This window comes from Geotrypetes seraphini, chromosome 16, assembly GCF_902459505.1.
Source record: "Geotrypetes seraphini chromosome 16, aGeoSer1.1, whole genome shotgun sequence".
NCBI lineage: Eukaryota > Metazoa > Chordata > Amphibia > Gymnophiona > Dermophiidae > Geotrypetes > Geotrypetes seraphini.
This window is the reverse complement of record NC_047099.1, coordinates 30,710,660-30,725,506: the sequence shown is the minus strand read 5'-3', so window position 1 is coordinate 30,725,506 and position 14,847 is coordinate 30,710,660. Positions and strand designations below refer to the sequence as shown.

Sequence of the window (14,847 nt, the reverse complement as noted above, 5' to 3'; positions counted from 1 at the left end):
TGGCCAAGGATATTTTAACAAGAATCCAGGGTCCTTTTTTGAATTTGAAGACTAGGATAACTCTTGGCTATCAGTATTGTCATCCCACATTTGCAAACTGAGGCAACAGAAGCAAAACATTGGATAACCCAATTTCTTTTTAATTTGAGGGATTCTGATAAGTCAGTTTGGTTTCTTGTAAAAAAATAAAAAAATACCGCTTGTGCTTTGTGATTCTTACAGTAATAGAAATTTTTTGTGCTTGATTGGTTTGTTTATACCTAGCCTTAAAAGACTAAATATTACAAAATTGAGCCATTACAGGTAGTTACATAGAACAGATACACAACCTAAAAAGGTTATACAACCTTTTTGAGCAAGAGAAATAGATTTCCTACCAATAATGAACAGTAAATGTAGTACACATCCTATAGAGAACAATTCACTTAGCATTTATAATAATAAAATCTAAAAAGCCATAAACACATCCATTCATTACCCCCTCCCCATCTACCCCACAAACAAACATGAACCTCTCACCCTGTGAAACCATCCAACCATGAAATTGAAGGGGAAAGAAAGCCCACAGGAGGCTTGAAGGACAAACCTCCCCCATTACCCACCTTCATAAACATTTGTTACCCTTTGCATGACTCTGGACACAATAACAGGTAAAAGATCAGACAAAACATTCAAGTATGAATGAAAGTGTCTTGCTCTTCTACATATCTCTCCAATACTATGAGCTATTTTCATTCTTGCTGGTGACAATAGACCATAATGTGGATCCAAGACCTTGTCAGCGGTAGGCTTGGTGAAACCAGCAACAATCTTAATTGACTGACCTTGCCAGCTGATGTTCCATTGTACTTTCATGTGCTCCAATATAGCCGACACTTGAGGGAGGCGGAGGATTTTCAATAAGACTGGTCTGAGTTTTATCAGTGCTCAATGCCTGTTGGGCAGGAACTCGAAGAGCACATTCCATCTTCATCAGCCTGTCAAATTTCATGCTGAGTACTGTTGCCAGCCATTTCTCAAAAAAGAGATTTGCCGATTTCCATTGCAAAAATCTTCTATTTGATTTTCCTCTGATTGGTTATAACTTCATCTATCTGAACAATTTTCTTTTCTAACATGCCAAAGCATGCATCTATTGTTGTGATCCAAGTTGCGAGGTTAGTAATTTCACTTTTTGTATCTTTAAATATCAGATTTGCTTTCTGTCAGAATCTCTGAAATCTGACAAAGTTGAGCTGATACCTCAGCCATGTTGTTGGAGTCTTGTTTCCTCATATCTGACTTTGTTGGTAACAGCAGGACAGCTTTGAGATGTTTTGCACTGGAAGTGATTGAGAAGATAGCTTCAATTTTGTTTAATTTAGTTGAGGGTGAACTGAGGAATCATCATTGCCACAAAAAAGTAAATAGTCAAGTTTGATAAGTAAAGATGAGCGATGAGAGGAGCTAAAGGCTCAAGCCTTAATTATTGTCGGGCTCCCCAGGACCCCCCAGGCCAGCACTTTTTAACATCTTTGTGAGTGATATTATGGAAGGACTTTCTGGTAGAGTTTGTCTTTTGCAGATGATACCAAACTCTGTAATAGGGTAGATACCCTGGAGGTTGTGGATAACATGAGGCAGGATCTAATGAAGCTTGAAGAATGATCTGATAATTGGCAACTAAGATTTAATGATAAAAAATGCAGGCCATGCACTTGACCTGCAAAAATCCAAGAAAACGCTATAATATAGGGCAGCATTTCTCAACTTCTTCAAGCCAAGTACCCCATAAGCCTAACAAATACCAACCGAGCCCCAGATCTGCTCAAGCTCTGCCCCTGACTCCATCCCCATAATAATACACACAATATAATCTGATTAATACATAATAGTAACCACAAAATTAAAAAAAAAAAACACACACAAAGCACACTGTACGCAGAAAAAATGTTAATTATCATTTATATTCAGTATTTTTTCAAAGAGGTCAAGGCAGATGACTTTAAAATATGCAACGTCACCTCACTAACAATTATAGAAAAATAGACAAATATAGTGCAAAATATAGACAGCAGATACAAATTCTCAAAACTGACACATTTCTATCACTAAATTGAAAATAAAATCGTTTTTCCTACCTTTGCTGTCTGGTGATTTCATTTTCATTTTTCCTACCTTTGCTGTCTGGTGATTTCATGAGTCTCTGGTTGTACTTCCTTCTGACTATGCATCCAATATTTTTCTTTCTTTCTGCCTCCTGCATGCTTCCTCTCCTCCCGATCTCATTCCCTTCCCCAATCAACATCTTTCTCTGTTCCTCCACGAGTCCAACTTTTTCTTCCTCTGTCTTCAGCCACCATTGGCAACATGTCTTCCTATCTCTCTCTCATTCCCTCCCCTGTTGCAAAGGGAGTGGGGAAAAAGAGAGAGAAAGAGAGATCTAGGATGCATCTTTCCCACTCCCTCTACTTCCACATCCATCATTTCTCCCTCCTTTCAACCAGTTCAGCATCTCATTCTCTCTGCCTCCTGCATGCTTCCTCTCCTCCAGTCCTCATTCTCTTCCCCAACCAACATCTTTCTCTCTCCCTCCATGAGTTCAACTTTTTACTCTCTGCCTCTCCCTCTTCCCCCGAGTGTGACATTTCTCCTTCCCTCCTTTCTTCCCTCTCCATACATCTCTCTCCCTCCATGAGTTCAACTTTTTACTCTCTGCCCTCTCCCTCTTCCCCCGAGTGTGACATTTCTCCTTCCCTCCCCATACATCTTTCTCTATCCATGAGTCCAACAGACCACCCCCTTGCATCCCCTTTAATCTGTCCCTCTGGTCCCTCTCCACCACCATATCCATCATTTCTCCCTCTCATCCTTCTATTCCACATGCATCTCTACCTCGCTCCTCTGTTTCCCTCTCCCCAATTTTCCTTTCTCCATGTGAACCATCTCTCACTCACACACTCGTGCCCAACAGTTCTCCCTTCCTTCCTATATCTCAAGTTAATGCCCTCTTCCTTCCTTTTAGTTGCATATGGATTTTAGTTAAGCGTTGCTAGGTGTCCGTCATTAGGGCACCTAGCGGCACCTAACCTAGACACCATTTATAGAATCGGGCCCTTTGCATCTTTTCAGTGTTTTGTATCTAATCACCTCTATGTTTAGCTCATGCTCTTACCATTTTTGCCTTACCGCCTCCTTTTGGGAAGGTGATCCTTCTGTGGATCTCTCTGAATAACAGTACTACAAGCATTAGTGTACTTGTTGCTGCCATCCTTATGAGTACTAGGAAAAACTCTGTGATGGACTATATAGGAAGTTGCCAGTTCCCCTCAATAACATCTCTCACAGAACCACCTTAAGAGTCGGGTCCTGTGGTACAGAACAAGGAGGACATGGTTCAGGCAGTCAGATAAACTGAGCACAGCCAAAAAAAGGGAGAAACATCCCTACAGCATATGCTCACCCTGGCTTACACATATGTAGTAGAGACAAGCACAGGCCTTAGAGACCATTCGTTTAAAGCATATGTTGTGTTTTTATTTACTTTTAACCTTCTGAGAGGCTGTGTCACTCATTCCACTATAGCCTGTACTCCAAGTGGTTTCCAATCCTATCCTGGAGGACGGCTAGCCCTAATGAATATGCATTAGAGCAGTGGTCTCAAACTCAAACCCTTTGCAGGGCCACATTTTGGGATTTCTAGGTATTTGGAGGGCCTCGGGAAAAAAATAGTTAATGTCTTATTAAAGAAATGACAATTTTGCATGAGGTAAAACTTTATAGTTTATAAATCTTTCCTTTTGGCTGAGTCTTAATAATAATATTGTAATTTATAGCTAAAGAGACATATGATCAAGAAACTGTTTTATTTTACTTTTGTGATTACGATAAACATACCGAGGGCCTCAAAATAGTACCTGGCGGGCCGCATATGGCCGCGAGTTTGAGACCACTGCATTAGAGAGATTTGCTGCAAACACCACTTCAATCTTGTCAAGTTTGGTGGAAGGCATTCCGTAGGGTATCAGAAGCAAAATATTTAAGCCAATAAAGCAGTAAGATTGCTCTCAAAAGATTGGTGAGGGCGGGAGCACAAGCCTTGCACCTCCATCTTGTTTGGACTCCTTAGCGCCCCCTGTGGCATTTTATACTTAATAAAACCTGACTGAGTGACAATAAACATAATACAAAACTTAAAGAATTAAAAAAGAGGCTGAGAATTCTTACAGGAATGTCAGAAAAATGCCCATTTTAAAAGAAAGAAACTGATACATAATCCTTCCTTTTTAAGATTAAAACATTGTTTGAATAAAAAATTTAAATGAATGAAACATTAAAGATTACATTGCATGAAATAAAAACTATATTGTAAAAGCTAGAACAGGTTATCCCTACAAAATTTATTAAAGAAACTTTCGCATCCATCAGCAAGTTCATTAGAGTTCCTTAGCATGTGACTGGCTTAGTGTCCCAGTGCTGCCTTCTGACCAAAACATCTATTTTTAACAGCATGGCACAAATGTCTTTGACGTTTTTTGTTTTTCTGTGCTTTTGTTTTTAATTTTAGGAGAGGCTTGAATCCCCCCCACAGAGTGAAATCCATCTCTATGACCACCTTCACTGAACAGGAAGTGAACTTTCTACAGGCCCGAGGAAATGAGGTTAGTAGACACTGTAAAATAAATAGTAGAACTACTGTGAGTACATGCAGGAGATAAGCAGATGCAGATATACTGGATTTGTTGCTTGGAGCATTAAGATATATCTCTTCTTTGTGGCTTTAGTGTAGAGAGAAGAATTAAGCAATATGGGGTATGTATAGTGGAAGTACAAGTATAGAATAAGCATCTGTTCCAAAAAGCACCATTGGATTCAACTTCATTCTTAGGGAACAGCTTTGAAACGTGTGCCTGCTTTCAAAAGGTTAAAATGAAATTTCCTTTTAAAAATTGACGTGGGGGTGGAGTGTGTGCACAGCTTTGCGCCATTTGTGTGGATATATATATACTGTGTGTGTGTGTGTGTGTATATATATATATATATATATATATATATATATATTTTTTTTTTTTTTTTTAATTTTATTTATTTATTTATTTTTTAGTTCATGCTTTTAGAAATATGTATCTGTGTACAGTCTGTCTAGCCTCGCCCCAGGATTACTTTTCTGAAAAATCTGTAATTGCATGTATTGGACAAGTTTAAAAAGCCTAATTTCTATTCGTAAAACTCTGTTTATGCATAGAAATAAATACCTTTTCAAAGTTTCACTCATAAAGACTTGATGTGAGTAGAACTCTTTAAACATAAGTTGTTTGGTGGACAGGTAACATAGGTACCTTCTTTATGATGAGAAAATAAGCTAAAAAAATTGATAAATCTAAGAAATACAATTAGAACAGGAAAGAAACAAGCAAGATGATTAAGATCAGAGAACAAAAATGTAAATTGAATAGTGCACTGAATGTAAAAAGCTTTTAAGTAGTCCATTAAGAGTTAATTTTTAAATTTGTTTCTTGTGTATTAGGTTTGCAGGAAGATCTGGCTTGGCTTGTGTGATTCTCGTAGCTCAGTTGTTCCAGATTCCAGGGATCCACAGAAGGTGAAGGAGTTTCTTCAGGAGAAATACGAGAAGAAGAGATGGTACTAACAAAGTGAAACACTTTGAGTAGGGTGGGATGACTAGATTGTGAACTCTTGAGCAGGGACTGTCTTTTCTATGTTTTGATGTACAGCGCTACGTATGTCTAGTAGCACTATAGATATGATTAGTAGGAGGAGGAGGTCCAGTGAAAACCCAGCAGCAGGCTCTTTAGTTGAGCACATGGGGGTAAAGTAAGTGTTCCATTTTTTGGGAGGTGCTTCTCTAGAGAGTGGTGGATGGGAGGTGGTGCCACACACTAGTTAGAAGATTGAACTAAAAACTTAAAATCTCAGCTTTGTTGCAAGACTCTGATATATTATCTCTCGTTTCACCCTTCACCTGACTGTAATCGGGTAATTGATCTTTCGGTGCTTCCCCTTTGAAATTGGGCATGTGCATTTACTAGAATTGTCATATTAGGGCTCCATGCCCTACAGAACATGGCTATGTATCTTTCGTAAGTAAATTCTATGGTGTATTTGAATGTTTATTATTACTTTACAGGAATAGGCACCTGGAAAAGTTTTGCGTCGTTTTTATTTGGAATATTTTTTCCCGACAAATGTTTTATTTTTGTTTTATAATTCTTTATTCATTTTCGTATGTTACAACAAGTGTATCAAATAAACTCATATAAAACTTAAAGATACAAACTTGATTGACTCACATATTAGCATCAAATTTAACATTTCATTAGAAAATTAGTATTCTATAATGTTAAAATATTATGTAAGAAATCTAAATTTATATCATTCTTATTGAATATAATAATCCCCCATCCCTCCCTCCCTCCCAATTCAATAATACATAAAATCATCTTTATTGTGAATTCATTCAAATATTGATATATTTGATATATTATGTAATAATCAGAAATAAAATCCCACCCCTTTCCCCAGTGCCTCCTTCCCATGTCCCTCTCACTGCCTTCCACACTTTGTCCCACCCCCGAAGCCAGCCTATTTGCTTGTCTACCTCTCTCCCTCCCTCCCTGGCCAAAGCCAGCCTGCTTGCCTGACTACCTTTTTCCCTCCTTGCCGGCAAAAAAAAAAAAAAAAGCCTCCCTCCTTCCTTTCTCCTGCTCTTACCGCCCTGCTGCTGCTGCTAAACCTGACAGGAAATCTTCTTTACGACATCGGAGAGGACGTTCTGGGCCAGCCAGGCAGCGATTGGCTGGCCCTGAACGTCCTCTCGACATCAGAATTGACGGCAGAAAGAAGATTTCCTGTTGGGTTTAGCAGCAGCAATCTTGCCTGCCCTCCGCAGAACGGCAGAAATTTCATGCGGACCGGCGGTTGAAGAACAGTGCCCTAGAGGAAAGAAGGGACAGGGGAGATATAATTCAGACGTTCAAATACTTCGAAGGTATTAACATAGAACAAAATCTATTCCAGTGAAAGGAAAATGACAAAACCAGAGGTCATAATTTGAGGTTGAGGGGTGGTAGATTCAAGAGTAATGTTAGGAAATTCTTCTTTACGGAGAGGGTGGTTGGTATACTCTGTTTCCTAGCTGCTGTATGGCCAGGAGATGTCGTAAAGATCTTATTGTGAAGCAATTTGAGCATGCCTGAATGAGTAATAATGTAGCAGCAAAAACAGGAACAGAACTTCTCACACAAAAAAAAGTTGAAAGGAAGAAAGAAGTGGGAACAATACCACAGTATTGGAATTAAATAGTTATTTATATATATATATTTTTTTCTGATTTAGGAGGGTTAAATAGTTATATTTATTCAAATACTCTGGTATTGTTCCCACTTCTTTCTTCCTTTGAATGAGTAACAATGCCATTCCCTTTGTGAACAGAAATTGCTTTGGTTCTGCCTCTCCCTATTGAGTCTTTATATAACCATTTATCCTCTCTTTGCAGGTATGTCTCACCAGATCAGATGAAGGCAGGGCCTGCAAAAATCTCTTTTAGCAGTGGACAAATTGCTCCTTCAGAAGGGAAACCACTTCGTTCCGTGGTGGAAGAGTCACAGTCTGCAGGAGGTCCTGCTCATGGCCAGGTAAGTTGAAGGTCTTCTCACAACCAGGTACCGTGGGAAGGAACGCCATTAGTGCTGTGATTCTCTTGTTCTTTATAATGGAGGATGTCGCTCATCTTTTATTTACAGGTAGGGAGCCAGTCTCAAGCCCGTCTGCAGCAGCACCATAGCTCCCAGCAGCAGCCACCACCTTTAGTGGCCACCAAGAAAGCCAGCCTTGACCTGCTTGCAGACATTGGAGGAGATCCCTTTGCAGCCCCCCAGCCTGCACAGCAAGTCTTTGGGGCATTCCCTGCATTTGGCGGTGAGAGCCTTTCTTAGACTAAATTGTTTATTAGATATTTGTTATACTGTTTTTAGTGGAAACCATAGCAAATCATTTTTCAAACTTAAATCAGAAACTAGTTGAGGCAGAATGCCATAATCGGACAGAACAAGAAATAGGAATACCAGGCAGGATAGCATTAAGGGACAGCAAAGGACAATTTAATAATGGCCAAAAAAAGAAAAATTGAGCGTACTTTCCTCATCTGCTGGGGCCCACTATGGTCTGCAGCTTAGTCAGGAGGAATGCAAGACTGAACAGATGAGTCTTGAGGACAGCTATGAACTTATTAAATTAGGATTCAGCATGCAAGGCAAGCGACAAAGAATTCCACAGTGTTGGAGATAGGAAAAGAATTCCGATTTGGAGGATAGAGTCTAGTTGAGCTTGAGTCAGTGATGGAAGAGAAATAGAGAGTTTAGTGGAGATGGTCCCTGCATGAATGCCAAAGATAGGAGAACTTTAGTGGCTAAGTCCAGGAGTGAGCGTTTTGCTTAAATAGTTAAGCTGTGGTTTAAAAAAGGTTTGGATAAGTTCTGGAGGAAAAGTCCATAGTCTGCTATTGAGACAGATGTGGGCAAAGCCATTTCGTGCCCTAGGATTGGTAGCATGGAATGTTGCGGCTATTTGGGTTTCTGCCAGGTATCTGTGACCTGTAGAAATAAGATACTGAGCTAGGTGAACCATTGGCCGGCCGCAGTGTGGCTATTCGTATGTTCAAAAATGGAATGTACCCAAAGGAATAAGCTAGACTAACCTTTCCCTGTACATCCCATGATAGGCCACGCAGGTTCAGGCGACAGAGGTAGGCGCTTATGGACATTACGTCTACCTCATTTAAGAGCTGGGCAAGGGATTGTGGGGTGGGGGGTTCTCACTAGCCACCAAGACGAGTTTAATTTTTTAAAATTGTCTAGTCGGGTGGGGGTGGGGTGCTACTGAACAGTAATGAATATTTTGGGAGTAGGGAGAGAGTGTGGGGGAGCATTAGACTAGCCAGATATTTTATTTTAAATATCGGTGATGGGTCATTAGATTGTGTTGGAGGGAAAGAAGGGCTGCCTCTAGATACCCACAACTCTCAACCAAACTTTCTGTGCTACCTGGAACCTGGTAAAAAAGTTTCCTGTTCAGAATGTGTTAACTTTTTTTTATTATTATTGCATGGCTGTTAAATTAATATTGACTGCATTATCATGCATTTTATTTTAATGCAGTAAGCGATAATGGTTGATGCACAAGTTTAACACAGACACTGAAACAGTTTCTCCATTGCTCAGCCAGTAAAACCATGTTAAACACATACTAGTGCTTTTTGTTTTGGCCCCATAAGTTGGGAAAGAGGAGCAATAATAGCAGGAGAGAGGCAAGTGAGTCAAGAGAATGGAGCTGAGGTCTGAAAGAGCTGAAAGATTTATAGAACCATTATAGGTAAGATGAAAATGGAAACTGGGCTGCACATTCAGGTTTCAGTCATGCAGCAAAATGGAGAGTAGTAGGAATGTCTGGTGGAGGGACGTCAAGTGTTTTTTAAATATTTGATATAAGCATGTGCTTTTTTCCTCTCCAACTGTAGGTCATGCAGCAGCACACTTTGCCAACTTTGATGCTTTCACTGGCCCTGCAACATCCACATTTGGAGGATCTACAGTGACAGCAGCTACCCAGGTCTCCTTCCCCCCTCATGCCAATACCACAGGTACACTTACCTCAGTTATAGCAGATAGTGGGTTTGCTTTTCTTTGTTTGGTTCATCTACTACTTTTTGTCTAATTTTACTTTTATTTTTCTTTCTTGACCCTTTAACCATGCCAACCTTCATCCCCCAGGCAGTCGGAGTATTGGGAACAGTTACAGCTTTGGTAAGTTGTTTTTTGTTTTTTTTAAAGAAAGGAAGATTTGATAGTTTTGATTTCCTTCTGTTGTTTTTTTTTATAATACTCTGCAACTTTCTCCTCTGTTCCTTCATCCTTAACCTTGTAGCAAACTGGCCAGAAAATCCACCTTTCTATAGAATATCCCCTTCCCAAATAATTGCTTCCAAAATCTTTTACACTGTCTGAATCCTTTCCTGGTGGAACAGGTGCTAGTCTAGTTTTTTGGATCACCACATGAATATGCTTGATACAAATTAGTGTAAATAAATTTGCACATAGCAGATACCTTATCTCATGCATATTCATTGTTATTACTTAGCTGTTCATTGGGTATTCTTCTATAAAAGTCCTGTAGGGATACCATAGTTTTCTGGAGGCCAGAAACTTGGAGGGGGATGGGTAGCATTGCTGCCAGGGTTTCCAGTTGCTGGTAGTCCTGTATGTATACTAGGATGTTCCTTATGCTCCTTTCCTCCTCTCTCTTTCTTTTTTTTTTTTTTTTGTTAACCTTATTGCCTCTTTCTCCGGGGACAAGCAGGTGATGGGTGATATCATCCACGGATTACATATGGGTGATGTCATCCACGGAGCCTGGCATGGACATGTACCAAAGTGTATGGTCACTTTAAAACTTTAGCGGTGTCCATACCGTGCGTGTGCCTTCCCATCTAATGTCAACTCATGGAACCTTCAGTTCTTCATTTTTCACAGAGCACAAAGAAGCTGTGTTTATACCTTTTGGTGGAATTCAGTTTGTCATATTTATAAAATGAAGAGAGTGCTTGCTATACAGCAAGGAAAATATAATAGTTTCAAAAAGATTTGGGGGCCATTGATTGCATATTCTAATGATTAGACACCTTGGACACCTTTTTATTACATAGGACTATATTTAATGTGGGGATGGGGAGGTATGTTATGTGATTTAATGGGATGGGTGGGGAAGGGGTCTTTTTTTATATGCATTGACAATAATTGTTAGAATGTCAAGTGATTTGTACGAATTATCTGATTGAATATTATACACTTGTTGCAAGAGTTAAAACTGAATAAAGAATTTTAAAAAAATCCCAAATACTCCTGTGTGTGGTAAATATTTTTCACTTTAGGTGCCTTCCCGTAACGTTTTTTTCTTCATAGTTTTACATTTTATATACTTTTCTCTTAATTTCCATATTTTTTCAGGCCTTTGAGCCTCTGATGCAGCTGGGAACATTGACTCCTTTTCAGATATTATTCTACTTAACCTCCCCTACCATTGAGTCATGTGATTTTTGGTGGCAGTCTTTCCATTGATGCCCAGTGGATTCAAGGAGTGTTTTTGATGTAACAGGACCATTTCAGGCTCAGATCCTCACAACTGGTGTGTGCAGTATCTCGTCCTGAGTATCGGGATGTTTCTTGTAACCTCTGCAGTTGCATGCAAAAAAGGCTTGTCAAATCCAGTTTGAAAAACTCTTTGAGTCTATGTCTACAGACCCATTATCAGTCCAAGCGCTGCCTCTATCGATGTTGACGCCGGCAGCCGTTCAGCCACTGGTTATTTCCAGAGATTCTTCTGGCTCTTATATGAGTTGGACCTTGTAGGACCTCTGGAAAAAATCTAAGAGCTCCCACCTCTTCACCATCTTCAGCTCCTCAGAAGCATTGATGTTTTGGAGTGATCTCCATCGCTTACATCTGCTTTCTCCAACTGAGCATCGTCCTGCATTTAAATCCCTGATGTCTCAATGTTGATCTGAGCCAACTGTACCTTTGAGTATACTGGTACTGCAGGACCAAATTAAAGTCCTTCCCTGCAGGACCAAATTGTCCTATTGAAGCAGGAATTGGCATCCTTGCTACAGTCCTGAGCTCTGCCTCCCTTGATGCAGCACGCTTCAGCTTCAGTGCAGCCTGACATTTCAGCCAGATGCTGCTTTGCAGCATTCACATCTTCAGTCGGGATTCAACACCTCAATGTCAATCTTCCACATCTCGATGTCAAACTTCTCGATGTCAAACTTCTCGATGTCAAACTTCTCGACATCATTCGCCTCATGTCTCTTCATCCAGGCATACTTTCTGAGCCTCCTCTTGACACTCAACATCTCCATTGAGGCACTCTCAATGCAAATTGATGCACATCTCCTTCACAGTCTCAGCGCTCTTCACGATGTTCCCCTTGGCATTTCACATCTCTTTCTACTAGACAACATCACATCAAGACGAGAACATTGACTCGGATCTTTCTCCATACATCTGACATCGATGTCTTTGCTGAAGAATTCCATTACGTTATATTGGTGTCTTGTATCCCACAAATACCTTTCAGTTCTAGGCAATTTACAAAAGAATTGGCCTGGGCATTCCCAGAGAGATAACAAGGTTGATAGTTGGAAAATGCATTAGGATCTGGGGAGTCAGGAAGGTTTAGTTAGATCAATTGACAAATTTCTTGAATAGCATGGTTTTCAATTCTTTCCTGAAAGTTTTGTAGTTGGGCATTGTGGTCATCAGATTGGAGAGGTGGTGGTCTAGTCTTGCTGCTTGGGTTGCTAATAGTCTGTCAAATAGTTTTTTGCTTAGTATGCCTTTGACTGGGGGGTGGGTAAAGTATGCCTTTGTTCTCCTTGGTCTGGATGTGTTCCTGATTAGGTGATTGTTTAGATAGCTTGGTCCGTCTCCATTCAGGGCTTTGTATAGGGTGCAGTAGAATTTGTATTATATGCGTGCTTGTACTGAGAGCCAGTGCGAGTCTTGGATTGCGGAGGAAATTTGGTCGTATTTTTTCAGCGAGTATATCAGTCTGAGAGTTGTATTTTGTACTGTTTGTAGTTGTTTTAATATAAATATGAATCTTATGGAATCCTGTCAGATCCTTCACCACCTCTCCCTAGGAGAAGATCCCCAACTTAAGTCTCTCCTTTACAGAATTCATTGGACAAATGGGTCTCACTCTTCCTGAATACGTTGGACTATGTCAAATGGTCCATTGACTGTTTGAAGCTTTCTCTGCACAACTTAATGAAGGAAGCTCTCTTTAAAACTGTGAAAATCTTCTAAGTCCCAGTAGCTTCTAGAAAGTTAGACACACTATATGGACTTCAATCTACAATCTTTGACAAACCACAACTACAGCACCAGTCTACTAGAAACAGCATTGAAACATGCTCATAGTTCACATTCTTATATTAGCACTCCCCCTGGGAGAGAAGGTAGGACCTTGCTCAGATTTGGCAGGTGAGTGTTTCAGTCATTCATGCTCACTAACCGTATATTGAATTATAATTTCCATATGACTTTTAATCTAAAGTCTTTAGCATCTGCAAAACTTCCAGCAATACTTTCAGACCAACAGGAAGCTTTCCAGCACCTTACCAAAGATTTTTGTGAAACTAGAAAATACATGGTGAGGTCTGCTTTTGATGCCTTTGACATCTCATATAGAACATCAGTTTCTATTTACTATGTATTCCATGTTTCCAACATAGAGCCCAATGTCCAAGACCATTTGTCAAATATCCCATGAAAAGGGGATGATCTTTTTGGAGACCGAATAGAGAGAAGCTACTGAAAAGATAAAGAAGCATACTAATTGTATGATGACACTGTCCAAAGTACAATCTGCTCCATCTACACAGCAGTCATGAAAGTACTCTGCTCCTTATCAACAACAACCTTATCCATCCAGGTGTTTTTCTCAGCCTGCCCCCTCATCACGCCTCTCTACTCATAGGCACCCTTGTCAACAAGAGACAGCAAAAACAGCAAATGTCTCTTCCTTCAAAGTCTCTGCAGTCTTTTTGACTTTCTTAGAGAGAACATAGCCAACATTATCCATCATCATCGCTCATCCTCATCCAAATGAGCCCTTCAAGTAGTTTCGCCAGAATATGCCCTTCATAAATCTGTGCTTCACCAGGAGCTCTCAGCCCTTCTTCACCTCAGTGCACTACAACCAGTTCCACCAAAGGAGAGGGGTGTAGAGAGTTTTACTCCAGATACTTTCTGATTCCAAAAAAAACAGAGATCTCCGTGCGCTCAACAGATATTTAGTGGAGAGATTTCACATGCTTTCTCTGGGAACTCTTACTTCTTTTTGAAAAGAATGATTTGTCTTTGCTCTCTAGGTTTAAAAGAAGTCTACATTTCATATTCCCACATTATTCCAGGACAAGCAGGCAGCATATTTTCACAGATGAGTGATGCCATCCACAGAGCCCTCTACCGCTCATGCGCAAGTGCCTTCCCACTCGATATCGACTCATAGGACCATCGCTTCTTAGTTTTCTGCAGAGATAAGATGTGTATCGTTGGAATCTCTTCAATTGCAGTACTTTTTTCTTCTTTTGTGCCTTCCCTTGTTGTTTTTCTTTTGTACAAATCACTTATCTGATTGAATATTGTACACTTGTTGCAAGAGTTAAAACTGAATTTATTTAAAAAAATTATTTTTCTTTGATACTACTTAATTTTCTTGGGAGTTCTTCTCAAAATTTTTACTTCTTTGTTTTCGGGCCTTCAGCTGGTTTTCCAGCCAGTGGCATCAACTCTTTGTTTTGGTCACAAATTTACTTGACTTTCGGAGGAAAAATCGATTCCTTTGATCTCGCATCGGTGGTTTTTCCCTCGATGTTGAAATCTTCTACCGACTTCAAGAGATGTTCCTGGTGCAATAGGGCCATATCGGTTACTGATCTGCAAAATTGGTGTCTTAAGTGCCTTGGGTCCTGAGCATCAGGTAGACTCTTTCCAACGTTGTTCAAAGTTGCAAAAACGTTCTTTGAAGGCTTGACGTCTGCAACAGGAGAAACTTTTTGGACCTTAAGATTAATCATGGATGTCCTTTATACCTGTCAACACCACATTGAAGTCAGCACCACAATTGCCGCATCATTCAGCGTCAACTTCCTCTGTACCTACATCTACACCATCTAGTAAACAGGCTAAGAAGGATTCCCATGCCTCACCTTGCCAAGCGATACCAGCATCTCTAGTATTGAGTAAATCGATGCATACAAAACCGCAGGATACCAGGCAAGGCTTACCT

At 40.1% G+C, this 14,847-nt stretch overlaps 1 protein-coding gene across 2 annotated transcripts in view; it reads left to right on the top strand.

The window, feature by feature from the left end:
* AGFG2 (ArfGAP with FG repeats 2) overlaps positions 1 to 14,847 on the top strand; it is a 61,256-nt gene that overhangs the window by 21,401 nt on the left and 25,008 nt on the right. For both annotated transcript variants that reach the window (XM_033924835.1, XM_033924837.1), the window contains exons 2-7: positions 4,547 to 4,640; positions 5,507 to 5,622; positions 7,496 to 7,634; positions 7,743 to 7,917; positions 9,515 to 9,637; positions 9,768 to 9,800. In XM_033924835.1, coding sequence (XP_033780726.1) covers positions 4,547 to 4,640; positions 5,507 to 5,622; positions 7,496 to 7,634; positions 7,743 to 7,917; positions 9,515 to 9,637; positions 9,768 to 9,800 — 680 coding nt within the window. The remainder of the gene's footprint in view (positions 1 to 4,546; positions 4,641 to 5,506; positions 5,623 to 7,495; positions 7,635 to 7,742; positions 7,918 to 9,514; positions 9,638 to 9,767; positions 9,801 to 14,847) is intronic.